Source organism: Otolemur garnettii, unplaced genomic scaffold (genome assembly GCF_000181295.1).
Source record: "Otolemur garnettii isolate 467f Iridium unplaced genomic scaffold, OtoGar3 scaffold00164, whole genome shotgun sequence".
Taxonomy (NCBI): Eukaryota; Metazoa; Chordata; class Mammalia; order Primates; family Galagidae; genus Otolemur; species Otolemur garnettii.
The window spans coordinates 2,414,804-2,442,463 of record NW_003852559.1 but is presented as its reverse complement, the minus strand read 5'-3'; the positions used below and the strand labels follow the sequence as shown (position 1 = coordinate 2,442,463).

Sequence of the window (27,660 nt, the reverse complement as noted above, 5' to 3'; positions counted from 1 at the left end):
CCACCTTAGGTGTATGTGGTTGGCACCTTAGCTACTTGAGCCACAGGCTCCAAGCCCAGAAATTTCATTCTTAACCCCGGATAGCCTTTTAATTTTTAGACTACAGCATCTATATTTTTAGTTTTTTTCAATGATACTATATCTATTCCCCATCATTTTAGTTGCCCTTTTCTTGTAGCAACTATCGTGAGAACTTGCAACAAAAAATGTAAGGAAAAAGTTTGCTCAATGATCAGTGATACCCTTGGGTAATCAACTTGGTGATCGAAAAGGAGCCTATTTGACTTATCTTACTAGATTATGAAAGTTACTTTTAAAAGCACATATATGTACAAACTACCCCCCAAACACCTAAAAGTTACACAACTCTTTAAATTCCACACAGGTAAATACTTAGGGGATAGTTCATCATCTCCTGACCCACTTTCTGTTTAAAATTCGGAGTGAGTGCCAAGGGGAAGGATAAAGAACTATTTCTGGGAGGAAGGATAGAAGAAGCTGAGGAAAAGAAAAGCAGATTGCTTCAGCAAGGGATTTTTGTGGAGTTGAAATTCTTAGAGTTAGAATCTTGACACTTAAATTACAAACTGATGTTTGTGGCACAAACAGAGCTAATTAGACAAGAAAACACAGTAAAGGACTCCTACCACAAATGGTATTGTTGAAATGCAGTCATTTTCATTTTGTGAGAGAATTTGTCTGTTTTACTAAGGAAAACGCAACAAAGGAACAGAAGCTCGTTTCCATTCCTCCAGAAAGGAGCAATAAATGTTCCATTAATAGGATTTTTTTTCTTTTCTTTTTTTTTTTTTTAAATTAAATCATAGCTGTGTACATTAAGGCAATCATGGGGTACAATGTGCTGGTTTTACATACAATTTGAAATGCTTTCTTCAAACTGGTCAACATAGCCATCACAGCATTTTCTTAGTTATTGTGTTAAGACATTTATATTCTACACCTAGTAAATTTCACATGTACCCTTGTAAGATGCACCATAGGTGTGGTCCCACCAATTACTCTCCCTCCACCCATCCTCCCCCCCTCCCTTATCCTCCCTCTCCCCTTTCCCCTTCTTCTTGGGCTATAATTGGGTTATAGCTTTCATAAGAAAGCTATAAACTGGTTTCATAGTAAGACTGAGTACACTGGATACTTTTTCTTCCATTCCTGAGATACTTTGCTAAGAAGATACTTTGCTAATATGTTCCAGCTCCATCCATGTAAACATGTAAGAGGTAAAGTCTTCATCTTTCCTTATGGCTGCATAGTATTCCATGGTGTACATATACCACAATTTATTAATCCATTCATGGGTCGATGGGCACTTGGGCTTCTTCCATGACTTAGTTTTCCCTGGTTTCAGAGTATGTCTATAGTCCTCCAGAACAGTGTGATGGGCATGTACGCATTACTGACCATACCTTACTCTTCGGTCACTAAAGAGGAGATGTGCATGTGGACTCAGATGCCGAGGTTTGAATCCTGGGCTCTACCCGGAAACAGCTGGGCTACTCAGGGGAAATAATTAATCCTTCCAGGCCCTGGGATGCTACATCTGAACATAGGGATGATAATGGCTGATTGGCTGGGTTGTAGGAATTATTAGACTGATGTAAAGTATGAGCTCCATAAATGCTGCTTCCCTTCCCTCTTCTGGCACTGCTAATGAGTCCCCCCCTACCCTTGTCTTCCAACAAATGAAGAAGAACACATTTGTCACTGCTAATCAATTATCTAAATGTTATATAGTGTTTAGTTTAAACAAACACCACAGATAGTTTTTGCCTTCACTTCTCCCCAAAAGGTAAAGTTCAGGAGTGGGGAGGAAGGAAGAATCAATCACTATCTTAACCTTCTCTGGTTCTAATGTTGTAACTTTGTTTTACGTATTTGTTTATTTTAAAGTAATTTTAGAAAGAATATTTGTGGAGGTAATTTGTAAACTATAAAACACTGGACAAATGCATATGTCATTTCTGTCACAGATTATAAGGTGAGGGTCCAAAGGACCATTAAGCTGAGACTTGTATGACTCAACTTCAGATTCTTGGTGGAGACACACATAATCAGAGGCAAACATCTTCAGGTATTTTAATGCATAGAGTATTTTACAAAAAGCAAAGTTGTAGTGGCCAAAATAAAATGTTTTGTGCAAAGAGAGCATTCATGTTGCTAGAAAAATATGTTTTAAACCAAGATGATCTTGCCATAGTTGTGTACAAGACCATGAAGAAATGCAAATGTTTTAAAGATCACTTATAGTGGAAAAGATACTCTTTCTAAAAAAATATATAAATTCAATAAATTAAATAAGGGAACAGTTTAACACCCGGAGAAAATAAAATTCAAAAGTTATGCAGAAGCTGCGAATAACTGCCAGAATTTGGGGGAGGAGGGTGAGTAGCTGAACTGAATTGATTTAAATGTGTTAATGTATATACTAATATTGGTTCAAAGGAGAAGGCAACTGCTTGGAGTTGTATACCTGAGACCTGTGGCTCTATTTTAAAGGGAGAAAAAAGGATAGGAGAGAAGAAGCCCTAGCTGGTAGCTCTAGAGCAGAGACCAGCAAAGTACAACCCATAGGCCAAATCCAGCATGCTACCTGTCTTTATACAGCCAGAGAGCTGAGTGGTTTTTACATTTTATGAATGGTTGCAAAAAACTTCATAATGACAGAATAATTTGTGACATGTGAAAATCAAATGAAACTCAGATTTCACTGTCCAGAAAAGCTGTTTGATGTGAACAAAGCCACACACGTTCCTAAGTTATCATCTATGGCAGCTTTCCTGCTACAAGTGCTCTGTTAAGCAGTTGCAAAGTCCGAAATATTTGCTATCTGGCTCACTACAGAAAAGTTTGCAGAAGAAAAACCCCTTCTCTAGAGGAAAAAGATTTATGAAAGCAAATACGGAAAGTGATAGAGAACACGGAGAGTTGAGGAACAAAGAGGAGGAGAAGCAGAGAAGACAGGATGACTCATGTCCGTCACATCAAGCCTCCTTGGGTTTTTGCCCTGAGATAAATGCCAGGAAAGAAAAGATCTATTAAGGAAAATTTCAATAGTATAATTCATTGAACCAGGATTAGGTGCTATAAGTAAAACCTGAGATCATGTAGAAGAATATATAATTTGATTTAAAGAATTTAAAATTTATGTATTTGTTTATTTTAAAGTAATTTTAGAAAGAATATTTGTGGAGGTAATTTATAAACTATAAAACACTGGACAAATGCGTATGTCATTTCTATCACAGATTATAAGGTGAGGGTCCAAAGGACCATTAAGCTGAGACTTGTATGACTCAACTTCAGATTCTTGGTGGAGACACACATAATCAGAGGCAAACATCTTCAAGTATTTTAATGCATAGAGTATTTACAAAAAGCAAAATGGCCAAAACAAAATGTTAAAACCTAAAAGTGTAAGAAAGAGAGAAAAGAGAGAAGAGAGGGGAGGGGAGAGGAAAGGAGGGGAAAGCAAGGAGAAAAAGAAAAAAGAGGGATGGAGAGGGAGGGAAACTAAAATAGAGGGAAATAGTTCTTACAATAGTTCTCTCTTAGCTGGAAGAGAGGATTTCCTGGGCAAAATAGGAAACCTGGAAGTCATAAAACAAGGACTAAACAAAATCTAAATTGAACGACATAAAAACTGAAAACTACGCAGAGCAAAATGCACAGAATTGAAGCCACAAAGCAAACCAACAGGCTCCAAGAGATATCTGCAATATGTAACGCAACCAGAAAAGCTCCCAGAAATTCATAATGCTAGCTTATTATTATATTTTAATGAAACACCCAGACAACCAACTTTAAAACAAACAAAAAAAAAATGGACAATGAAGATCAGACTTTTCATAGAAGAAATATCCGTGACCACTGACCACATGATAAGATGCTCAAGCTCACTACTGGTCAGATTCAAACAACAATAATGTATTCTTATCCACTGTATTTTTGGAATTTAAAAGGTTAATGTCAGTTTCATACAACATTTACACTAAAAGGTAATAAACTAAAGGGTTTTTATTCCTCAAAAAACATAACTCCTAAAATCATTTATGGGCTAGCAGTGACTCCAGATAGGCTGGAGCGAAGGTGACTGAAATCCATGGTGCTTTAGGTATGTCGATGCTTATGAGACACAGGTTCTCGGGAAAAGCGAAAGCTCTGATTAACCGCCTCTGAACCTGTCCCTTAAGGGTAGGAACACAAAATAGGAGAGCAGAAGCTCCAAACTGTGACTCTGGGGGGGAGTTATCTATATTAAAATCCACTCTTAAAACACCACTTGGGTGTCTTCCTTTCTTCCTTGTACATTTCTGTAATTCCTATTGCTTATGAATATTATTCTAAAGATCACAAAAAAAAGTTTAATTAAAATAATCAAAAAATACTAATAGAGTAAATGTGAGAACAACAATAAAAGATAGGAAATTGTGATATAACACGACTGGATCTTCTAGCTAAGTTTCGAGTTTATTAAAATGAAAAAGATAATATTTACGTATACACATATTCCTTCAGCCAGTAACTAGCATTTCCTGGTACCCCAGACTGCGCTGCCTTTCAAGGGAACACCAAAGGAATTGATGGCTCTGCTTCCAAGGTGTCATCAATTACAGCACCGGAGAAAGCAGCATTAAACTCCTGGGCTGCTAAAGCAAATGAATTTGCTGAAGCTGAAATGAATTTGATAAAGCTATGTGTTCTCTGCCCTTCCTTTGTGGGAATTATATCCACACCAGCCTCGGCAGTTCATCTGTGATAACAGTTCCAGTGTTGCCTATTTTCCTACTCTGTACTGGTGAATGACTGAGCAATTTGTGGAGGACAGGTGCTCTGATATGATACAAGAAGTTATCATTTGCTGTGTAAAGCTATTTGCTCTACATAACAGCAATCTCCAACAAACATCTACTGAATTGATTCTATTTCTGATCCTTATCTAAAACATGCTTAAACCTATTTAGCTAATCAAATTGTATTGGTATAAAATGTTTCCTTGCCCCCACCATTGACAAAAGCCAAATAAATAGCACCACGTGACTTGCTCTCTAGGAGAGTCCCCAGGCTCTCCTACCACTTTGAGATAGACACAGAATAGACTGACGCCATTCTATTGTGCAAGATTATTTATTGGGTTATACAAGACTGGCTCTTTAACTGCAAATATCAGTCTGTGACACCTGAACCTATGAAAAAAAAATCATTTTTAATGATCGATAACCTAGATTTCTCTCTGAAAAAAAAATCCTTTCCATCTCCAATAATATTTGATGTGTATTGAGTGCTCCTTGGATTACAGGCACTCATCTAACAGTAATTTTTTATGTATTAACTCATTTAATACCCCCTACAACCCCATGATGTTATTAAATGCAGTTTACAGATAAGGAAACTGACGCTAATTAAGCTCAATAATTTGCCCAAAATTACACCACTACTAGATGGTAAAGTCTGTCTCACTATAGAGCTGAATCTAAGACACTGAGCATTCTTCCAGCCTCCTGGGACATGTAACATGTTCAACGATGGCCTGTTGCACCTCAAATCCAGTCTACATAAAAACATGTTCAGTATCATTTTCTCCTAAAATTAACTCTCTCTCCTGACTTGTCTATCTCTTTCATCCCTATATTTATATTTATTCTTGTAAACAGTCTACCATAAACCAAATCCTAAACTGGGAACCATACACCTCCAGACTCTGCCTCCCACTAACAGTGTGACTTCAAAGGCATTGCATAATATCAGTAGGCCTGACTTCTTTATCTACTAAACAAGGTCTCTTGTTCCTGCTCAAGAATTCCATATACCAGGTGGGCTATCTTTATTGTAAAGTTTATAAAATATTTTTTAAACTTTTTCATGAACAGTAAGATGAATGAAGAAAAATATTTTTTGAAGAATCATTTATACCATAAAAAGTTATTCACACCACTCAATAATATAATTCTGTAAGTGTCCAAAATTTTAAAGTTCCTAAGTAAATTATGTCACACAGTAAAATATGTCACAGGACTAAGCTATGCTTTTAAGAATTTTGAAAGACAAGGGAAATGCTTTTAAAAGCAAAGCAAAAGGAATTCTAATTAAAATGTCTCCACCTGAAATTCACTGAGTATGTATGTATTCTCAAGTTATCTAATTTTCTGACATCTGGCTGCCTCCTTTCCTCCTCCTTATCTTTCTCCAAGTTCTGGGTTAATCAAATGTAAGTATCTTAAGTAAAATAATTCCTTTTATATTTAGGAAGCCTGCCAGCTACCAAAAACATACAATAACATTAAAAGATGGGGGTCAATAAAAGACAGCCTCTCGCAAGGAAACTGTAACCACAACTCCAGAGAGACATGATGTAGTTTCCCTCTGGGAATTCAACAAAGCGAGTAAGACAGAGATGAAATTTGCTTAAGAACAAATCATAAATTGAGTCAAACAACTATTACACTGTCTGATATCAACCATATGTCATAAAAAACTATTTCATCTGAACATACTTAACCTTTAAATAAATGGGCAAAATAAATTATAGAAGAAGAAGGGTTGTGGATTGCTGCTTTATTGCAAACAAGTTAGAACTATAAAGTCAAGTACAAGAAAGGCAAATGAATAATGTCAGCTCAGGGCATCAGAGAACTTAGAATAGAAACAAATCTCTACAAAGCTGGATTGTAGCTGTTACAAGGGCTTTGTGGAGAATCTTGGCTGCCTTATATATTCGGAAATATTTTTCCTTTTAATTCCTTTTCCAAACATGAATCCCCTCATACAAAAAAGAAAAAAAAGAACAATGATCTAGTGCTTAAGAAAGATGTTAACACTTTGCTTAACCTGTGAATGTGTTCAATACAAATATATTATTCCTTGGGACTCTATCTCTATATTCTATGCAATTGGCTATTGTCAACATGGCCTGTGTTTAAGAAGTACTTACAAAAGTGAAAAGAAGTCTTTGTCATTCAAGAAAGAACTCTAGGTTACAACATGTATTTTTATAAACACTTCCATAATATAAATAGCACTTGTACTCAGTATTTCTATGCATTGTTCTAAGCAACAAAAGCTTGTCTTTTCTCCACAGAAACATAATGATAAAAAATGCCTTATACCTTAAACTTGGAATAATCCATATTGCAACTGGTAATATTAAATATGCTATCACTGTACTCTTAAAGTTCTTAATATTTTTAGCAAAGACATTGGTTTCTTAGTAACTCACGTGGAAATCAATTAGCGTACCCTGAACACATAATTGATAACTCAGTAAACACACATACATGCACTTGGAGTGGGCAGCACCTGTGGCTTAGTAAGTAGGGTGCCAGCCCCATATACTGAGGGTGGCAGGTTCAAACCCAGCCCCAGCCAAACTGCAACAAAAAAAATAGCCGGGCATTGTGGCGGGCACCTGTAGTCCCAGCTACTTGGGAGGCTGAAGGAAGAGACTCACCTAAGCCCAAAAGTTGGAGGTTGCTGTGAGCTGTGACACCACAGCACTCTACTGAGGGCAATAAAGTGAGACTCTTATCTTCTAAAAAAAAAAATATATATATATATATACACATATATATAATTCATTGATACAGCTAACTAAATATAATAGAAGTTCTGGATAGTGTTTGATGATCTCACCATCAAATGTTCAGTTTACTTCAAATGTTTAATAAGATTTTTAAATATAATAGTACCTAATTAGACTAACCTTGAGAATCAAGTATACTGTATACTCACTATGTGAGCTAACTGCTTTGTAGACACAAAAACTATACAAATTGTAGCTCAGTGGGTAGGGTGCCAGCCACATACACTGAGGTTGGTGGGTTCAAATCCAGTCCAGGCTGGCAAAACAATAATGACAACTGCAACAAAAAAATAGCCAGACATTGTGGCTGGCACCTGTAGTCCCAGCTACTTAGGAGGGTGAGGCAAGAGAATCGCTTGAGCCCAAGAGTTTGAGGTTGCTGTGAACTATGATGCCATAGCACTCTACCTAGGGCGACAGCTTGAAACTCTGTCTCAAAAATATAAATAAATAAAAAACAAATAGAAAATACGTTATAGATGAAAAACTGCAACTAAGAGATGTTCTGTTGCTTTTCCAAATTCAGGTAGTTCTCACAATCTTATGCTGTGCTAACTCCAACAGCAACACATGGGAACCTAAAGAAAATTGGCCTTGCAAATGGTACCCAGCCAGAACACTTAAAAAGACATCTAGTCTCAGGAAATTAATGATTACAGTTTTTTCAAAGGGACCTGAATGGCCCTATCCCTAACTAGTCCAAAGAAAATGATCACACCAGTAAACAAGGCCAGTGATTATAATACACGTAAAATCTGCTGATCAAGGATTTGTCAGACTTATTTGAGCCCTACGCATGACCTACAAATTAGTAGTTATCTCTCAGAAGCAGTTATGGGGGGAAATGTAACTTTACATTGAAGAATCAAGCTGATGGTCACCTTAACCCAGTGCTCAATATTAGCCTCACACGTAAGGAAAATGAGCTATTCTGTGACCTCTGAGGAGGTCCCGTCACCTCACAATGAGAACACATCACCTGTGATGATTTCCAGCTAAAATGTTTGCTTTGACCGTCAAACCTTAGGACAATTACAATTTTTGAATAAGTGTATTTAATAAACTAAATGACACTGGGGGGAAGAAATGATAAAAACTCAGAAGATGAAACATTCTCCATTCTCTGGCCCAGTCTCTTCAACAAGTCAGTTTTATGGAAAAAAAAAAAAGAGGTTATTCTGGAGTAGAAGAGACTTTAGGCACATAACATCTAGGTGAACTACATGGAACAAGATTAAATTCTGCTTCAGACAAACCATGTGTCAAGGACATTGCAGGGGAAACTGTTAAAATTTAAATATGACAGAATATTAGACAATATTGAGAATCAAGAATGACCATCAATCACGTTAGTTATAATAATGACAATTTGGCTATGTGGGACAATATTATTTTTAAGAGATGCAAACTGAAGTTCAGGGATAAAATGGTAAAATGTCTACATTTTATTTCAAAATCTAGAGTTCAACATGAATATAAATCTGGAAAAACAAGAGAGACATTTGTGAAAAACAATGAGTGTAAATGGTTCAAGGTTCAAAAATCATGGCCCAGTGTCAAAAAGTATGGTAAATTAGAAAATGTTCCATAGAAAGAGAATATGTCATCTCAGAAGGCTTCCCCATCGCTATTCCCTTGAGAACTAATGAGATATTTTAAAAATTCGAGGTAAAATTTTAATTTTTAAAAGATCCCCTAATATAATTTTAGAAAACCTTTTGGCTTATTATACCAACATTCAGAAATGTGGAAGATAGAAATGAAGAAAGATATCAGAAGATCCAAAATATTTCAAAAATGATCACAACTGAGGCAACTGGAATGTTCATTTCCATATTTTTGTCTTTATTGCATAGTTTCCTTTCCATGCTCTACATGGAAATTATTTCCTTTGTACATTAATAAACACCCTTTGGTTTAAGCACATATCTAACAAATAAGGAAATAAAGTTCAAAAGTCTGGACAATATTTGGAGACTAGGAGTTGAACTTCAATTACAAGCTAATATTTAGTGTTTCATCATATGACTTTGATTAAATTGCTATAGTTGACTGTGTTGGTCACTACCCTTGAGGACCGTGCAGGGTACTAATGAGAAGTGGTAAAAGTTAAGATTCTCAGTGACATCAAATCAATCTACTTCAGACATAAGCAGGTTAGACCCGCAAAGCACACGTCCATGCTCTTCAGGCAGCTCACAGCCCAGGACAAAGATCAAAAGGTAGCTTTTTCTGTTTGTTCAAGGACATGTAAAATTTAAATAAACACCACCTGCCTTTGGGTATGGAAATAATAGATTCAAAAATTTAAACAAAACAGAACAAAAGCAGTAAAAACAAACCTGAGTCCCAGCTGCCGGCAGATCACTTCCGCATCTGCGTCATCCCACTGGTCGTCACAGATGGTCCCCCACTGGCCGGCGTGGTACAGCTCCACCCGGCCTTCATGAACACTTCTCCCACCAGCAAGGCGGACAGCAGGGAACACCGGGCCTGTGCAGTGTGAAATTTAAACCAGTTAAACCTGTGCATTCACACCGACTTATAATTTCAGGTATATTTGATTTTTTTCCATTCTCAATAATTAAATAATATTCATTAAGCCATACCATTCATTAAGTCATTAAGTGACATGGAGATACACATACATATCTAATACAGTAATCTTAACCCATTAAAACACCCCAAATTGAATTATGTTCATACAAATAGCCCTTAAGAAGAAATAGACTAAATTCACTTTTCCCCGACAACCTCAGAAACCAGAAAAGACATACTCAGAAGCTGCAGATTACTGGAAACACATCTGATGTTTATAGTAGTATGGTGGTGACATCGATTTTTTTATTTACAGTAACTTGAGTATTACTAACAGGTAATTATGATGAATGGCACTTATGTCTACAACATAACTTGTTTTCGGTATATAATTATTTTTATATTTTTAGAAATCAAGTCAAAGTTAGCATCAAACTCATTATATAAGTTGGTGACCCTCAGGGATAATACCCCAAAAATGATATTGGAAATTTATTTGGGCATGAATCAGTTCATATTCATTTCCTCTGTTAAGAACCACTACAGGTGGTTACATCCCATAGTTTACCAGGCCCTGATCTAGTCCCTGTCATCTAAGAACTTCCCGGCCTCTACTCTTGGCCTCAATCACCAGGCTATAGCTGCAATGCCCTCTTCCTTCTGTCCCCAAAACGCTCCAAGTTGGTTCCCACCACAAGGACTTTGTGACTGCTGTACCTCGTGCTTAGAATAATGTCCTTACATATCTTCACATGGCTGCCTTCCTCTCAACTCTGAAATGTCCCTTCTTCAGGAGGCTTACTCTGGCTCAAACAGTACCCTAAGATCCTTTCTACTGCACTGCCTAATTTAGCCTTATTCAGAGTTTTTACCTTCATCTAAAATTGTCATTGATTTATTGTTTACCTGTCAGTTGACTCTCTCCTCTTGGCTAGAATGAGGACAGAGACACTACCTTCCCTTTACACCTGTGTATGTATCTCAGGCACCTAGTATAGCGAAAGCATTTACTCAATCTTCATTGATTGCCTGGATTGGCAAGTGATGCAAATAAAACTGGAAAAAGTATCACAAACAAAGAAAAATCATCAGCAACATCAATTCATTCAATTCTGTTTAACCAACAGATATTAACCATGTGCAGAGTACAAGGGGTACAATCAGCGCCACAGGGCATTTGAACAGACCCTGTCCTCAAGAAGTTTAGTGCCTTGAGGTAAAATGAGTACAAACAAGAGATTGTCAAGAAAACCCTACAGTGGTTCAGAAGCAAGCAATCTCACTCACAGTTTGGAGAAGTTAAGGAATCTGTTGTGAAAAAGCTGGCTTCTGAAGAGGACCGAAATGGATGGATGGGGTTTTGGAACTCAGAGATGGGGAAGTGTATTCAGGCTGGTTGAACAGTGTGAACAAAAGCACAGAAGCACAAAGTTGAAAGTGTTTGGGAAACAGTAAAGCAGTCTAATTTTATTGGGATAAAGAATATTATGTGGTAAAAGTGAGCAGGTTGGGTCCCTATGCTAGTTGTACTTTTTTCCTAATGCTAATCATTTATCAATATGAAATATTCTTTTAATTATCCATAGCACAGGTGACTGTCAGTAGGTGGCATTTGGATATTCACCCTTATATTCAAATATCATATTTGAATTTTATAGCGGAGATTCAGATTACTGAGTATTTGTACATATATTCCCATATTCTGATATCTGTATTATAATTCACTAATTTAACTAGCACTTGTTAAAGAATAAAGGCAGTTTTAATGTACATGACCAAATGATGGTACCATGATTCCCGCAAGTATCAAAAGTAATGATGTTTACTTTTCCCTTAAAAAGCTTGGAAAATACAGGGGAAAAAATGACAGGAAAAATATATACATGACTTAATAGATTTTCCGTGATGTGGCAAGTTTAGAGAAAACAGAAAAACAAAATTTTTTGGAGAGAAAATTTAAAATCATCTAGATTGAACTTAGAACCCTTGTGGCACACTACTTTCATTTTGTATGTTGTCTTTTATTTTAAAACACTTTGGGGGGTATTAGATAAGTAATTGCTAAAATACAGAAAAACACAGGGCAAAAATTTACTCAACAACCCCGTCCTCCCAACAAACACAAAAATCATTTGGAAGAAAACTCAGGAAAGCAGTTGACTCATATTTAACCTACAAATAAATAAAACTCCCCACATGTTTTCATTTAGATTGTTGCTATTTCCTGTATCCAAAACTTGTACACCATCTTCTATTTTGTGAATGTTGGAAAAGCTACAAGGATAGATGACAAGCCATTAAATATAATTCCCAAACTAAAAGAATGTATATTAAAGATCTGCCACTGGGCCTTAAGATAGAGTTAGTGTTTGCTGATTTCAGCTATACAATTTCACATTCTTATTTAATCTACTGTGAAAGAATCTTTTTTCATTCTTCTAATTTATCACCAATTTCTATATCTTATATATGTTTGTGAGTGAGTATAAAATTATTTCTTCAACTAGATAATTTTGTTTATGTTTGTATGAATAGATGGACAGACGACAGAGGGTAGAAGAAGTAAAGCAGAGATGTATCCTGGAAGAAAAATAATTGCTGTTTTTAAAACTCTATTTCATTACTTGAAAAATATTAAACATTTTATCAACCAGACTGAACAAAGATTAAGACCAGTAATCTATAAAAACAATGCATTACTGGGCCCAGTTCACGTCATCACTGAAGCAGCACTGTAGGAGCATGGATATGGCAACAGCAGCATCACCCAAAGGTAGAGAATCAAAGGAAGAAAAGGAAAAACAAGACATCATTACAGCATACACGTCTCTGACTCAAAAAGCATTGCGGCTTGGAGTACACCCCTTTACCACACCCTTCCATTGGTCCTTCCAGGCAATTCCCAGTAATTACTCTACACTGGGTCTGTGTGTTTTGTGGCAGGAACTTTTTTATTCCTCCCTTGATACTTATACTCAAATAGGAACCACCGCTTTGGGCTGACTGCTACCATTTTAAGTCCTAGATCATCTGGTCACACTGCTACCTCCAAGGAAAATACAAAAAGGGATACAGTCATAGCTTCAGATTATAGTCATAGATTAAACAGTGAACGTCACTAGGAAAGTTCTGAGACAGACTGTATTATGGTCCATTATATCACTTCCAAGAAATACAGTCTACAGGGCATCCTTTCTGATTCACCCTGTGAGTCCCCACTTGCTGGGCTTATCCATGTCGCTGGGAGGGCTTCATTTATTTCGGTCTGTGTGGCACTCAGTTGGTGTCAGCCATAGCGCTGGGAAGAGAGCACTTTTTTGTTGTCATTGGGTTTTTTGAGACAGCGTCTCACTCTGTCTACCTGGCTAGAGTGCCAGGGCATCACAGCTCATAGCAACCTCAAACTCTTGGGCTTGTGCAATCCTCTTGCCTCAGCCTCCCGAGCAGCTGGGACTATAGGCATGTGCCAGAACACCCTGCTAGTTTTTTCTACTTTTAGAAAAGATGGGGCCTCACTCTTGCTCAGGCTGGTCTTGAACTCCTGAGGTCAGGCAATCCACCTCGACCTCCCCGAGAGCTCAGATTACAGGTGTGAGCTACTGTACCCAGCTGTTTTCTGTGATTTTAAGTGGGTTAAGCAAGTCTCAAAGCCTTTGCAGTAGGCTTTTGGGCACTTTACTCCTTCCCGTACAAGTTTTTGGTGATTTTAAGAATTTAAAAGAGGCCAGACTTCACTGAAAGATGAGAGAGGAGCTGGCATCTGACAACTGCAGTAACTGAGGAAAACACTGCTACTGTGGGAAAAAGTGTTTCTCAAAAAATAATGAAGTGACGTTTAACGACGCTGAAGCAGCCCTACAGATGGGATCGCCTGCACCAGCCACAATCCTGCACCATCATCTCCGCGTCAGGAAAGGTTCATCCTGACGGCTCCTCACACTTTGACAGCTGAGCAAAAGCGCACGGTGTGAAGAAAGGCTGGTCAGGGGGACAGAGGCAAGTCTGGACACCTTTCTGCCATTGTTAGTGGTGATGAAACCTGGATTTACCAGTCAGATCCAGAAAATAAGTGCTAGTCAACAGTGTGGATTTTTTCCCCAGTGGAAATCCACCAACAAAAGTGAAATGGCCCCAAAGTGTCAGAAAGAAAATGGTGGCAAGTGTCTTCTTTAAATGCATCATGTTGCATCTGTTTCTCTGGAGGAACAAAGGACTGGTACATGACAGTCTGCCCACCAAAAGTTTCCACAAGTTTCAAGAATGGTGGCCAAGGACAGGACTGTGGGGGACCATCTTGCATAATGACAATGCATCCACCCACACAGCCCACATCACCATTCAGTTCCTGGAGTCCACAGAGGTTAAACTGATGATTCATCCACTCCACAGTCCTGGGCTGGCCCCACGTGATTATTTCCTGTTCCCTGCAGTAAAAAATTGCATGCGATTCTCCAGCCTTGAAGAACCTCACATGCCTATGAAAGTGAGCTCATTATACATGAAGAAAATGAGTGGAAGGAGCATTTTCAAAAATGGCTTACAAGAATGTGGGAGTATAAAAAATGTTGTGGCAATTATTTTGAGGAAACATAATAATCAAAATGATTTCATGTTTCTTAATTTTTATGCATCTCAAAACTTTCATAGTGTCCCTTGTATACTATGGTACAAAACCCATTCACCATCTTAAAAGGCAGCTGTTCCTCCTTTACTTACACTGATATGATCATATGCATATCTGCATACTGCTAATCAGAACATAGCCTGTATGAGAAATGTGGAAGAAGTCCATATCCAAGCTAAGAGATCCATCTTCAGGGAATGAATAACCTACAACACCAAGAAGAACATAGATGCCATGATCCAGAAAAGAAGCATTTTGGATGCATAAGCATTTGGATCATGTTGCATTAGCCAAAGTGAAATATATGGGTGTAGTTGCTAGATTTCATGTATGTTTTCAAGAAGATTTTCCATCTTGATTTCATCACGGTTTTCCATCACTAAAATAAGTGCTTCATATATATGTATACAATTTCTTTAAGAAAATTATGCAAAATAGAAAATATGTTAAAATGAGACTATTTGAAAATCAAAATGGAATTCAAATAGTTAGATGTAGTCATATTGAAGACCATTTAGTTAGACAGCAGAGTATTTCAATTCAGCTTTATTTCTGTACTTAAATTCTTTAAAGAAATGGTTTAACTAAGACACTTTTATCATCTGGAATCATGTTTAAACCACAATGAAATTAAAACAAGAGAACATTTTTTTTTTTTTTTTTAACCAAGGGAAATGCTACACGCGACAGCAGCTATCATCGTCTGAGGACACACCGGCCCTGCCAGATGTCTTTTTCACAAAGCCATATATTTTCTTCATCTCCTTGGCAACGGACATTGCTGCAATTAATGGGAATAAGGCCCAGTCCAGAAAACGGGGTTTGTTTTGCTATTCCTTTTCCTCTGGAAGTATAATGATCAATATTAGGTTTATCAAATATAGGAGAAATTTTTTTTCGAAGTATTTGGATTTTTAGAAATGAAAGAAATCAATAAAAATGGATATGGAAGAAAAAAAGGGAAGAAAAAAAGGATAGAAAAAAGAAAAACACACTGATTTACATAGATTCCAAGGAAATGAAAGTATCAGATCAGAACTTGGGTTGATTGCCTATGGCAATCTTTTTCTCAATCTTGAATAATTATTTCTATGTGCCTTTACTATCCATGTCTGATATGGAAGAAAATGGCCAAGTACTACAGATATAAAAGGAAGTCTAGGTGTCTTTGTGCAAGGATTGTGTCATGAGGCCCTTTGAGCCTTGGATTCCCTTCTGGACTTAGCTAAAAGTCACTCCAAGCTGCAAGTCTTTCTCAGACTCTGCCTGTAAGGTGTTCAGAGAAAATCTGTATGCTTGAAGATTCTTTCTGTACTCTAGGCTTTTTCAAAAGATTATTACTACTACATCTAAGCACAATAATATCAAGAGAGGCAGTCCATTTACAATTTTTAAAACCTTGTATTATATGCAATAATTGCTAGCAAGACTTTGAAACTGATTAATAAAATAGTTTCATGCAGATGGGTTCTGCTCTTAGCTCAACTAATCCACATATTTTTATAGGTAACTTCTGATGTGCACAAACTTGCATTACATTTTAAAAAGATTAAACACTTATCTGATGAATAAAGTAATCTCTATAATTGTCTCCATACCTCAGTTTCCATCAACCAAACAGTAAACATGTGGGGATATCTAAAATATAAATGTGTCATCATAGTGATAAAGCTGGGTTTCTGCTTTTATTGTACCATTCTTTTTTTTAAAAAATGGGCTACTAAGAGACTATACTATCTAAGCAGTTAGATCAGCTTATCTGAAGTTTATATTTACATTCTTTCATCAGTCAAAAGACTAGTAACAGGTTGGGCACGGTGATCCAGGCTAGTAATCCAAGCACTATCAGAGGTTGAGCCAGGAGTTCAAGATCAGCTTAAGCACTAAGGTACACAACAAGACCCCCAACTCTACAAAAAGTACAAAAAATATTAGGCAGGCATGGTGGCATGCACCTGTAGTCTTAACTACTCAAGAGGCTGAGGTGGGAGGATCACTTGAACCCAGGAGTCTGAGGCTGAAGTGAGCTATGATGATGCCACTGCAACAGAGGGAGCCCTATTCTTAAAATAAAATAAAATAAAGAGAGAGAGAAAGATCAATAACCACACTACGGTTCACACTTCCAATATAGTGTTCTTGTTTTCTTTACATCTCATGAGAGAGTTTATTCCTTTCTGATTTGCAGGGTCAATAAAGCACATATAGGTCTACGTATAAAGGAAGACACTGCTACCAGCCTATGAATTTGTTACATCTCCTGGCCCTCAAAGAAAAAGAGATGAAATCAACATATTTTTGTGACTCCACCTGGCAATGACTGTTAGACTAAATATTCATTGATAAAAATCACGATTTAACAGTTTTAAGCATAATAACACTTTATGGTGTCTGGCCTTATTCCTCCTTTCCTCCTGATTCATACCATCTCTCATTAAAAAAAAATACAGATTAATTTCAATGTAATATATGAACCCTATTTATTGCTCCAATAGGATCAGGGTCTGAACAAAATGTAGGCCTTCCAGGTTTGTCTGTACAGAATACTCATTCCTCACTTTCCCAGTGGGAGACAGGAGAAATCTGACAAATTCAAGTGCCACGTCTTCATTTTGGGTCATCATATGAGATATTACCACTTGCTGATTATTAATCCAAAATATTTATTAATTGCAAACCTTTTTTCCCCAGTCCTTTAGATCTGCATTTTCTATGACAAGATATTTTCCATGCTTTCTAAAGATCTCTGGTGATAAAAGTCAAGAAAAGCACATGTTTAGTTTGCTTAGAAAAAATAAATAAGACAAGAAAACAGAAGAAAATGAACAATAAAAACAAAACTTTTTGTTCCAAAATGGGGCCTTCTGCTCCTGGTGAAACCCTATGGCACAAGGCACAACCATGTTAGAACTGATGGGAATCTATGTCCACTGACCCCCAGTAAAAACAGTGCCCAGCTTTGGAAGGCCAGGCAGGAGGATCCCAGGAATTCAAGATCAGCCTGAGCAACATGAGGAGAACTTGTCTATACAAAAAATATAAAAATGTGCCTGGCATGGTGGTACATGCCTGTAGTCCCAGCTACTTGGAAAGATGAGGCAGGAGGCCTGCTTGAACCCAGGAGTTTCAGGTTGTAATGAGCTATAACAATGCTGTTGCATTCTAGTCCAGGCAATGTCTCAGGAAAAAAAAAAAAAAAAAAGCCAGTGCTGCCTAGGATAATGGAGGTGCCACTACCCAGGGCAGCGGCGTTTCAGCATGGCCATACACCGCCCAGGCTGATGGAAGCAACCATCTCTCCCAGAACCTGCTCAGTACAGAAACCTAAGGTATGAGATATGACCCTTTACCCATCCCAGAATAAGAGCAGATGTAAGCAGCACCTTTACACACCCCAAAAATGGAATTTGTGGATGGCTAAAAGTAGAACTCAAAAAGCAAATGACATCAACCTAAGGCTGCACAAGCTACTAAGAAATTGTAATTATTAGAATCAAATTACTTGCTTCCTAGGACTAAAAATTTATTTTATTAAAAACAAAGACCAAGAGATGCTTTTAACTATTGCCCACTTAGCATTCGCCATTTCCAAGTTCAGCAGGGGTAGTAATACATGAAGTGCATTTGCAAGCCAGAGAATCCTTTCCTTCCATTGGGGCCCTTTCCTTGTAGCTCTTCTGTGGAAAGTGAGAGTCTAGGAAAGTGACAGTAAGAAAGACTGATGCAGCCTTTCCACAGCAGTGATGGATGCACAACATTTTCAGATACTGGAAGACTGATTTGGTCAGGGATGAGTGCACGCACCCCAGCTGCAGCTGGTGACAAGTGACTGATGCATTAGAATCACCCCAGCAGCTGCTAAAGACCGTGCCCCAAACTCCACTTGCACATACTTCCACTGTGCCGTCAAACTCATTTTTGCCACCATGAAGTCGCACTGACCTTAAAATGGAAAAGAATCCCAAATTATCTAATAGCAAATAATCATCTGAGCATACTGAGCCGGTCCTGGGTTAATGTGAGTTTTACACTTAAGTAGGGAGAGATCGGGTAAGAATGAGTTAGTGCTTCTTCCTTCAAATGAGGATTTAGCACCTTTTCTCTGTAATTAACATCCTGATATCAATGCTAATTATTCTTTCTTTTTTATGTAGGCCAGCAGAGAGTCCCATTGTAATTTTCAAAGAGGGACAGTGGAAGAGTATGACTAACATCGACCCCGTGTCCCAAGTATGACATTACGTCACATTTGAAGCTCTTATCATTTATCTATCTTCACATGAGATCATTGATAAGAAAGACAGAAACAAATTAAATGTTCTGCTTATAAATTAGCTGTAATTATCAGTGTTACATCTTCCTTGTATTTGATTTATCCCTCCATTAAAGAAGAATAAAGTGCTTTTTCAAAACCCTTTAAACCTGAAGCAGTAGTCATAAAAATTCTAAAGATTATGTCCGTAATTTCAAACAGATTTTAGTTTTGAAAAATATTGCATAAATAATGTTAGTCTTAAAAAAATAGCAACTAGGTAGTTGGTATATTTTAATACCCCTGGAAATTCACCTTCTCTTACACACCACACCCACTGATCTGTCCAAAAATATACAACCTGTGTCATGCTTTTCAGTCTTTAAAAGATCTAAAATTTATTTTTCTTTTTTTAGACAGAGTCTCATTCTGTCACCCTGGATAAAGTACCATGGAGTCATAGCTCACAGCAACCTCAAACTCTTGGGCTCAAGAAATTCTCTTGCCTCAGCCTTCCAAGTAGCTGGGACTACAGGTGCCTGCCACCACAGCTGATTTTTTTCTATTTTTAGAGATGGAGTCTCTTGCTCAGGCTGGTTTCAAACTCTTGAACTCAAGCAATTCTCCTGCCTTGACCTTCCAGAGTTCTAGGATTATAGACAGGAACCACCACATGCAGCCAAAGCCAAAATTTAAATTCAAGCAACCAGGTAAAGCTAATATTTTAAGTCTCATCCCATCAGTGTAGTAGATCAAGGCCCTACATTTCTCCTGTCATTGGGACTAGGAGTTGCAGCACTGGGAGACAGCAATTGGGACAATTAAGCAGAAATAGAATTAAACTTAGACAACTTAAGAATTTCATAAAATCCTGTTTCACAAAATTTCTGCTGAAAAATCACCTATGATGGCGTTCATTAAAATTTAAAAAGAAAAAAAGTAAATTCTACAAAAATAGTCTGCCATAATTTGCATACCTCTAGGTCATTCTACATATATGGCTTTACAATTTTCCAAAAGCATTAGATTCACCAATTGTCCATTCATTTCCTTTTTGCTGGCTTGGTCATCCACCACTATTATTTTCCACATTGTCATCCTTAAAAAATGTAAACATTTGAGATAAACATATCATATTTCTTATAACTGAAGCAAAGTCTCATTTAATTAAAACAAAAGGCAGTAATAAATGCAGACAAACACTGTACTGTACAAATCCTGGTTATTCAGAAAAGAACAGAAGCATGGGCCATTCATATGATAGATCATCTAAAAATCATTCATACATTTTAAATCTCTTTAATTCACACTAAGCCAGAAGCCCTGATTAGCTCAGTGAAAAGCGTGAACCACAGAACATTTTTAAAGAAATATGTCTGAAGAGTTCAACTGAACTTGAAATGATTTTTTTAAATCACAAAACCTCTTCTGCACATCACAAATGCCAGCAGTTTATTTCAAAGAATTCATGGGTTCCTCTCAAGCAAACATTATTTGAAAAGATATTTAACTTAATGTATCATTTCTTTACTAATTTCCACCCAACCACCAAATATTCATGTCAAGAAGGTTGGAAGATAGTTCAAGCAATGGAAATAAACTGAAACTGTACTTAATACATGTCCAATGGCCATCATCTGCCTCAGCTTCCTTTGTAGCTGGGACTAGAGGAGCCCACCGTAATGCCCACAATGCCTGGCTATTTTTGTTGTTTGTTTATTTGTTTGTTTGTTTCTTTAGCAGGCTTAGGCCAGGTTTGAACCCACCAGCCCCAGCCTCCGTGCATGTGGCTGGGGCACTAACCGCTGAGCTACTGGCACCGAACCCCATCATAAGATTTAAAATGGTGCCTGTGGTAATGACAGAGGTAGAAATAGTTTTCGGGTCTCCCATCAGCCACACCATCATTTTCTCAAATTCTCTAAGCACTCTGTGAAAACCTGAATTCATTTAGCTGTAGCTGCTATATGGCAAGACGTGACTGTGAGTATCCAATTTTCCTTTAGCAAAGGAATACAAGTATCTGCAATTCTGAAAAGCAATATGCATGTCAATGAATATTGAATTCTCCATCATATTCTACTCCTGGTAGGGCCAGCCCTAACACACATCTTCCTGGCCGTGCCTTTATCCTTTATCCTTTCCTGAGTGCCATAAAAATATCTAAAGTATTATAAAAAAAACTATCTACCTTGAACTCAGAATGAGTATTTCTTTATGTTACATAATTCTATGTAATTCTCAATCTTTCTAATAACTATTTGAAACATCTTTTTAAAAAACAGTTTGCTAATATGCTCTATAATAGGAAAAGATTGAACACATAATTTAGACTATTATAAGAGTATAATAATTTTCAAGGGAAAATTTTTTCTTTGTGCTCTGAGGGTTCACTGAATGTTACTGAGAAGCGGCAGATTAATGATAGAAAAGGCATATGAATTTATTTGATCACAGTTTTACGTGACATAGGAGCATTTGGAATGACGTTTGACCTAAAGCTCTAACAGAAATTGTCTATTTTTACGATTAGGTTTATCACACTATGGACAGTTGTGTAGAAACGTGATTAGACAAAAAGGATATGATCTAATGTCAATAGATTGAGTGGAGAAACCAATAAGGTCCACCTCTTTGGATTTTTCTTGGCCCCCTGAAAATGTTGGGGTTTTATTTTTCTGGGTATGCAGCAGGACCCTCTCTGGGATGGGCGTCTTATGACCTATAATCAAACAAGGTAGGTCAGATTGTTTGTGTCAGTTTTTACACAGAAAGATGGGAAGAAAGTGTAATATTTTTAGTTTTCATAGATGGATTTGGAAAAACAGGGCTCTGGTTTCCAAGACCCACCTTGGGAAAGAGGGATTCTACTTTCTTCAACTAGCCTCGGGGGGAAAGGAGGGCTGGAAAGGTCAGAGGAAAACTTTTGTTTCTGATACTGCCTCTGAGGCCCTCATTTTGGGGTATCATTTTTTGAGCCCCAACACTATATACACCTTAGGATAGGTAGCAACTTTTATTTGTTTTGAATTTATTTTGTTCTTGCTGAATTTATTCTCTTAGAACAATGGATGTGGTTAAGATTTTAAAAATGTAACTCATTTCCCTCAGTTAATGCATGGGGGGCTATGGATGAAGCAACAGAGCAGGGGCAGAGCCAGCACAACTGGCCCCCACATTCCTGCCCTTGGGACTGTCCTCCTGTCTCCAAATCTGAACAAAGATCCTACAATACAATAAGCTCTTTTTAAAACTTCACATCTCACTTTATGTATTAGACCATGTTGGTATCCACCATTCTGTTTGAAATACTATAATTAATCCACAAAATATTACACGGGCATGAACCAGCTTCTGGCTAGACAGAAGCCTCAGGTAGCCTGAAGAGTTTCTGTGCACTGCAGAACAGGCTTCCCAGGGTGATCCTACAGTTGAGGCTGATCCTCAAATCAGTGGAAGCTGACTTGTCCCATGTACAAATCTGTAGAACTACAAATCTGTGTGTGTATACATTTGCACAAATCTATAGATTTAGATTCACAATTACAAGATGGAGGAACAGAAATAACCTTAACTCAATGAAAAAGAAAATAATAGAATGAAATAGAGAAGAAATCCACAAAGGTCAAAGCCAGGTGCACTAATGTGTATTGCTATTATAGATAATAACACTAACGATCAAGCTCTTCAAATAAATCATGGTCCAAATTCTTTGTTTGGAAAATATTGTTCCACTGTCACAATCTCTTATTAACAAGAATTGATCCCTCCTCTCTCCCTCACCCTCTCCTACTGCAGCCCAGCATTCTTCCAGGCTCCACCCAGACCCAGAGCTAGTGTGTCCGGACGGCACCCCCATGGGTTTAGGCTGCCCTGTCTGTAAGTCTCTCAAGTGCTACTTTCATGGAGACTATTCTATTCCAAATATCCCTATCTTAAAAATGTATTAACAATAACAGTTAAAAATCTGAAGTCTCAGACAGAGGTTTAGGTCACTATATAAGGCATTATAAATTTATAGACCAAACTAGCCAGGGAAGAAAGTCTGGAACCATAATGTTATGCATGAGTGGGTGTCACGGAGAAGAGCCTCAGAGTTCCTAAAACAAAATACTACCATAAAGAATAATAAATAAATCAAAAAGAAACCAGAAGCTAATTGTCTGTTGTTATTATAACTATCTAAAGATGAAATGTTCCAATGTGCAAAATGTTTAGAATTCTACCAACTTAATTCCTTGCCAAAAATGTGTAACTTATTGTCATCCTAGTTAATAGTCATCTTTCTTCTGTGTAGATGGATCTCTAGTTTTATAAAGGGAACAAAAGAGATCCATGTTACAGAAATTTGCTTTATGGACAACTTAGCTATAGTGATTCTCTAAACTAAGGGATAGACATTCAAGAATGTCTCTTTAACTATTTTCATCAGTCTCAACAATATAAGGTAGACTAGAGAAGACTAGGTGGCTAGATTAAAATTTCCTTTAAAGTCTGGTTTTTCAGCTTGAAGACTGCTGTTATGGGTTGAATTATTTCTCTCAAAAAGATGTTGAAGTCCTAACCCCTAGTACCTATGAATGTGACCTTATTTGGAAATAGGGTCTTTGCAGATGATCAAAGATGAAACCATCAAAGTAAGCCTTAATTCATTACGACTAGATTCCTACGCAAAGGGAAAATTTGGACAAAAAGACACACACAGAGGGAGAACACCGTGTAAATATTGAAGTTACACTCTCACAAACCAGGAACTACCAGAAGCTAAGAAAGAGCCATAGAACAGATCCTTCCTTAGTGGCTTCGAAGGGAGGTTGGCCTTGATCTTGGACTTCCAGCCCCTAGAACTGTGGGACAGTAAGTTTCTGTTGCTTGAGTCACTCACTTTGTGGTACTCATTACCACAAGCCTAACAAAGTAACGGAGCCTTTGTGGTATTACCCCTCCTTGGACTGCTAGGAAAATATCCCTTCCTATAACTTCATACTTGAAGGAGGCTTAAGAAAACACGAGAAAAGGAAACACATGGGTCTATCTTCATTCAATAATCCAGCTCACTCCAAAATATAACAAATAAAAAGATATGCCTATTTAGTTTAATAATTAAAATGTACTTACAGAATAATGTTCACTTACTTAAAGAGGAAAAAAAAACATAGCAAAAACAAAGCCCCATCTCAGCAGTGTTTTCCAAGTAAAATTGTCATAAATATTTTTGAAAACTTTTAAAATGGTAGTTTGATAAAAGAGTAAAAAAGTTTCCTCTTATCACGCAAATCCTTTCTCATTATATTACTGAACTTCACAGATATACAGATAATTAATGTTAGTCATTCCACTGTTCTGGAGGAAGAGAAAGAACAGCATGCTGGAAACATCAAGCTATTGTTAGACTCTTGACAGAAAGCAAACTTAAAGTTGCAAGTGATACACAAATTTCAATGTATAAAAAAATCCCATTATATACTGGACTATTCAGCAACAATTAGTATACACATCTGACAGCAAATTAAATATCAATACTATGTCTTACAACAAAGGCCACACTGGAAAAATGCCTATTTGAATTATAAAATAAACAACCTCCCCCACAATATCTGAAAACAAATGAATGGGGGGAGCTGTTAGTTGAATTTTTAAGGACAGGAGGGAATGCTAGGTTATTCTGATGTTATTTTTTCTACACCCTGTTTGACAGTACAAAGGTATACTATTTTTATCTATAATTATATTTGCCTTTTAAACTTGTTATATCATTGCTACATAGAAGATTTTATTCAAATCATCCCAGGTCAAAATGAAATCAAATCATCTTTTAGAATACAGGGCATTCCCCTGAACCAAGATCCATCTGAGCCATATGTGCTTCCATTAGTTCACATCTATAATTCATATTAATTGTTCATTTATTATTCATGTAAATACTTTTAACACCAAGAAAAAACCTCAGTTGGTTTAGTTCACAATGTGAGTGCATCCTCTGAATAAGCAATTTTAGCCATTTACATTGTGCTTATTAGAAATTTATAAATGATATAAATTATTCCTTTGTTTAAAACATTATATGATATCACACACACAGAGTCTATCCATAGTTACATTATGCTAATAATGCTGAGTTATTAGCATAGTAATTAGCATAGTTATATTATGCTAATAACATACTCATATAACTCTAGCAGGAAATTTCACAAATTGTGTGTATCTGAACCATCCACACATAAGTAGACGTTACAGGTATTATCATTTTGTTGCATCCACTGAGTGATGAAAATAAAACCAAATAATAATCCTATTACCTGTCTCACAGACTGTGTACCACAGGGAAGGTAATGAAAATACTTATTCTTCTTCTGACATTCCACCAGAGAATGGCTGTCCTCAACCAGAGGACACAGGTGATTTCTTATACATCTTTGTAAATGCTACATCTCAGGAAACAGTTAATGAATGAATGAAATCTATCCTTGCCCTTTTAGAAGAATCAGCATTCTACTCTTTGTGTTCCCTCTGGGAATCCTAGCAAAAAGTATGGAGGCTACATGTGCCTGTGTGGCTTTTAGTGGGGGACTATCACAGCTTTGGTACTTTGTATACAATAATTGTTTTAAATACTGATGTGGTGATTTGCAGGACAGAGAAGAGGAGACTTCCTGGGGAAAAAAAGAGACTAAAGAGGCGAAAATAAACAGTTCCTGATTTTCTAATAACAGTATGTCAACCACGTAGAAGCCAATCTAAATCAACCGTTCATACAGTATACAACCAAGAGGTAATTTGTCATGCAGACTAGAGTGGGAGGTTTCAAAGGACTGCTTTCTTTACAAGTTAATTCAGGGTGAGGGGGAAGCTTAAAAATTAGAATTGAATCACATTTACCTAACAACGGAACTAACTTCAGCATTCTTATCAACTGTGGAATTATTTCACATATAAATCTATCAGTAATGTTTGCCTGCAAACAGCATCTAAAACTAAGAAAACCTGGGTGCCCCCTGTGGCTCAAAGGAGTAGGGCGCTGGCTCCATATACTGGAGGTAGCAGGTTCAAACCAGCCAAAAAATTAAAAATAAAAATAAAAAAAAACTAAGAAAATTTGTCAGCCAAATCAGAATCTAAATGTTATTTATCTAGCCATGAACTAAAAAATGGGCTTAGCATTTCACAGCACAACTTTGTACATTACTTACTGCTATCTTTTATGTGTGTCAAGTTTCTCCAATACAAGCCCCACCTATACTCCTTAGCACACTCTTTTGGGTCTCCTCAACAAATACTTCCCTTGCTCTCCTTGCCAGCTGAATCCTCAGATGATGCAGAGGTTAATGTTAATTAATCCAGGCCATTGAAGTAATTGTATCTGCCTTCCCAGAGAGCATGGGGAAGGAACATGTGATCCAGTCTGGGCCAGGGAAATGTGGGAGGAAGTCTGTAGGGAAATTCCAGGAAGGTTTCCTTACTCTTTCAAAAGGACATACTTGAAGAGGGGGCCTTCTCTATTCTTCTACAGGTTGTTCAATAGGTAAGCCCAGAATCACCACCCGCCTAAGGATAAAGGCCACACTTTGAGGACAGATGATCTGAGAAAGTAGAGGAACAGACTGGCACCATGTTGGAGCCTGCCTATCAGGGCTTCATTTAATATGTACAATAAATGTCCTCTTGTGCAGTCATTTTGAATAGGGTTTTCTATTCTCTGCCATCAAAATCATTCTAATTGATCCAAGCCACATCAATACCCAAACTTGTAATTATTATTTGTCTTTTTCCAAATTATCCACAACCATCTTGTACACAAATTTGTATTTATCTCAGAATGTACACAGATTTTGTATTTATCTTTTCCCCTTAACATATCATAATCATTTTTCTATTTTTCTATATATTACATATATATAATCTTTACATTCATCACTTTAGCATCTGCATAATATCCATCAAACGAAGTTACCTGTGAGTGGTACCTTATTACTGGTTATTGGTTTCTCCTCACAGTTACAAACCAAGTTGCTTTTACAAAATTTTCCTCAGCACACACACATACACATTCACACACCCTCCACAGGGAACACATAAGTATATACATTCCCCCAGCAAGAGCTCATAAAAGGCAATATAAGTAGATCTTTTCTCTTCTTAAAAAACAAAACAACAACAACAACAAACTCTTCAAACTAGTTAAGAGTCAGATAATGGTCCCAAATCTAAATCTTTTACATCTGCTTCAGCCCGAAAAACAGACTGAGGTCAATATTTAAAATTCAGCCAAGAAATGTATCAGATGTGGTATTGCAAATAAATGTTTCTCAGCACCTGCTACATAGAATCAAGACGCAGCATTAGGAGGGAGTGGAAGAACAGCTTTCAGCTAACTTTTTAATTAACACACTCTTGAAACAACAGATGGACTTCAAAGAGTACAGCCTGTAAACAATAGTATTTGGCCACATGTCCCTGTCTCTGAATCAAGAATTGGGACGGGTAGGCGTATACGAAGAGATTAGCGTGACATGACAGAAAGTCAGACCTATGAATCATTCTCTTATAAAAATATCAGCTATCAGAGCTTTATCACTATTCTTTATCACTATTCAGCCACCTATGATGGCTGCTTAAGAAAAAGGGGAGTTCCTAGCACAGCATCAAGCACGT

At 37.1% G+C, this 27,660-nt stretch overlaps 1 protein-coding gene across 1 annotated transcript in view; it reads right to left on the bottom strand.

Annotated features, from left to right (window-relative positions):
* Nucleotides 1–27,660, bottom strand: part of PRSS12 (protease, serine 12) — a 69,834-nt gene that overhangs the window by 37,336 nt on the left and 4,838 nt on the right. Inside the window, 4 exon segments of the mRNA XM_003800066.2 lie at nt 9,937–10,087; nt 15,423–15,473; nt 15,476–15,600; nt 18,561–18,698. Of these exon segments, the coding sequence (XP_003800114.1) occupies nt 9,937–10,087; nt 15,423–15,473; nt 15,476–15,600; nt 18,561–18,698 (465 nt within the window).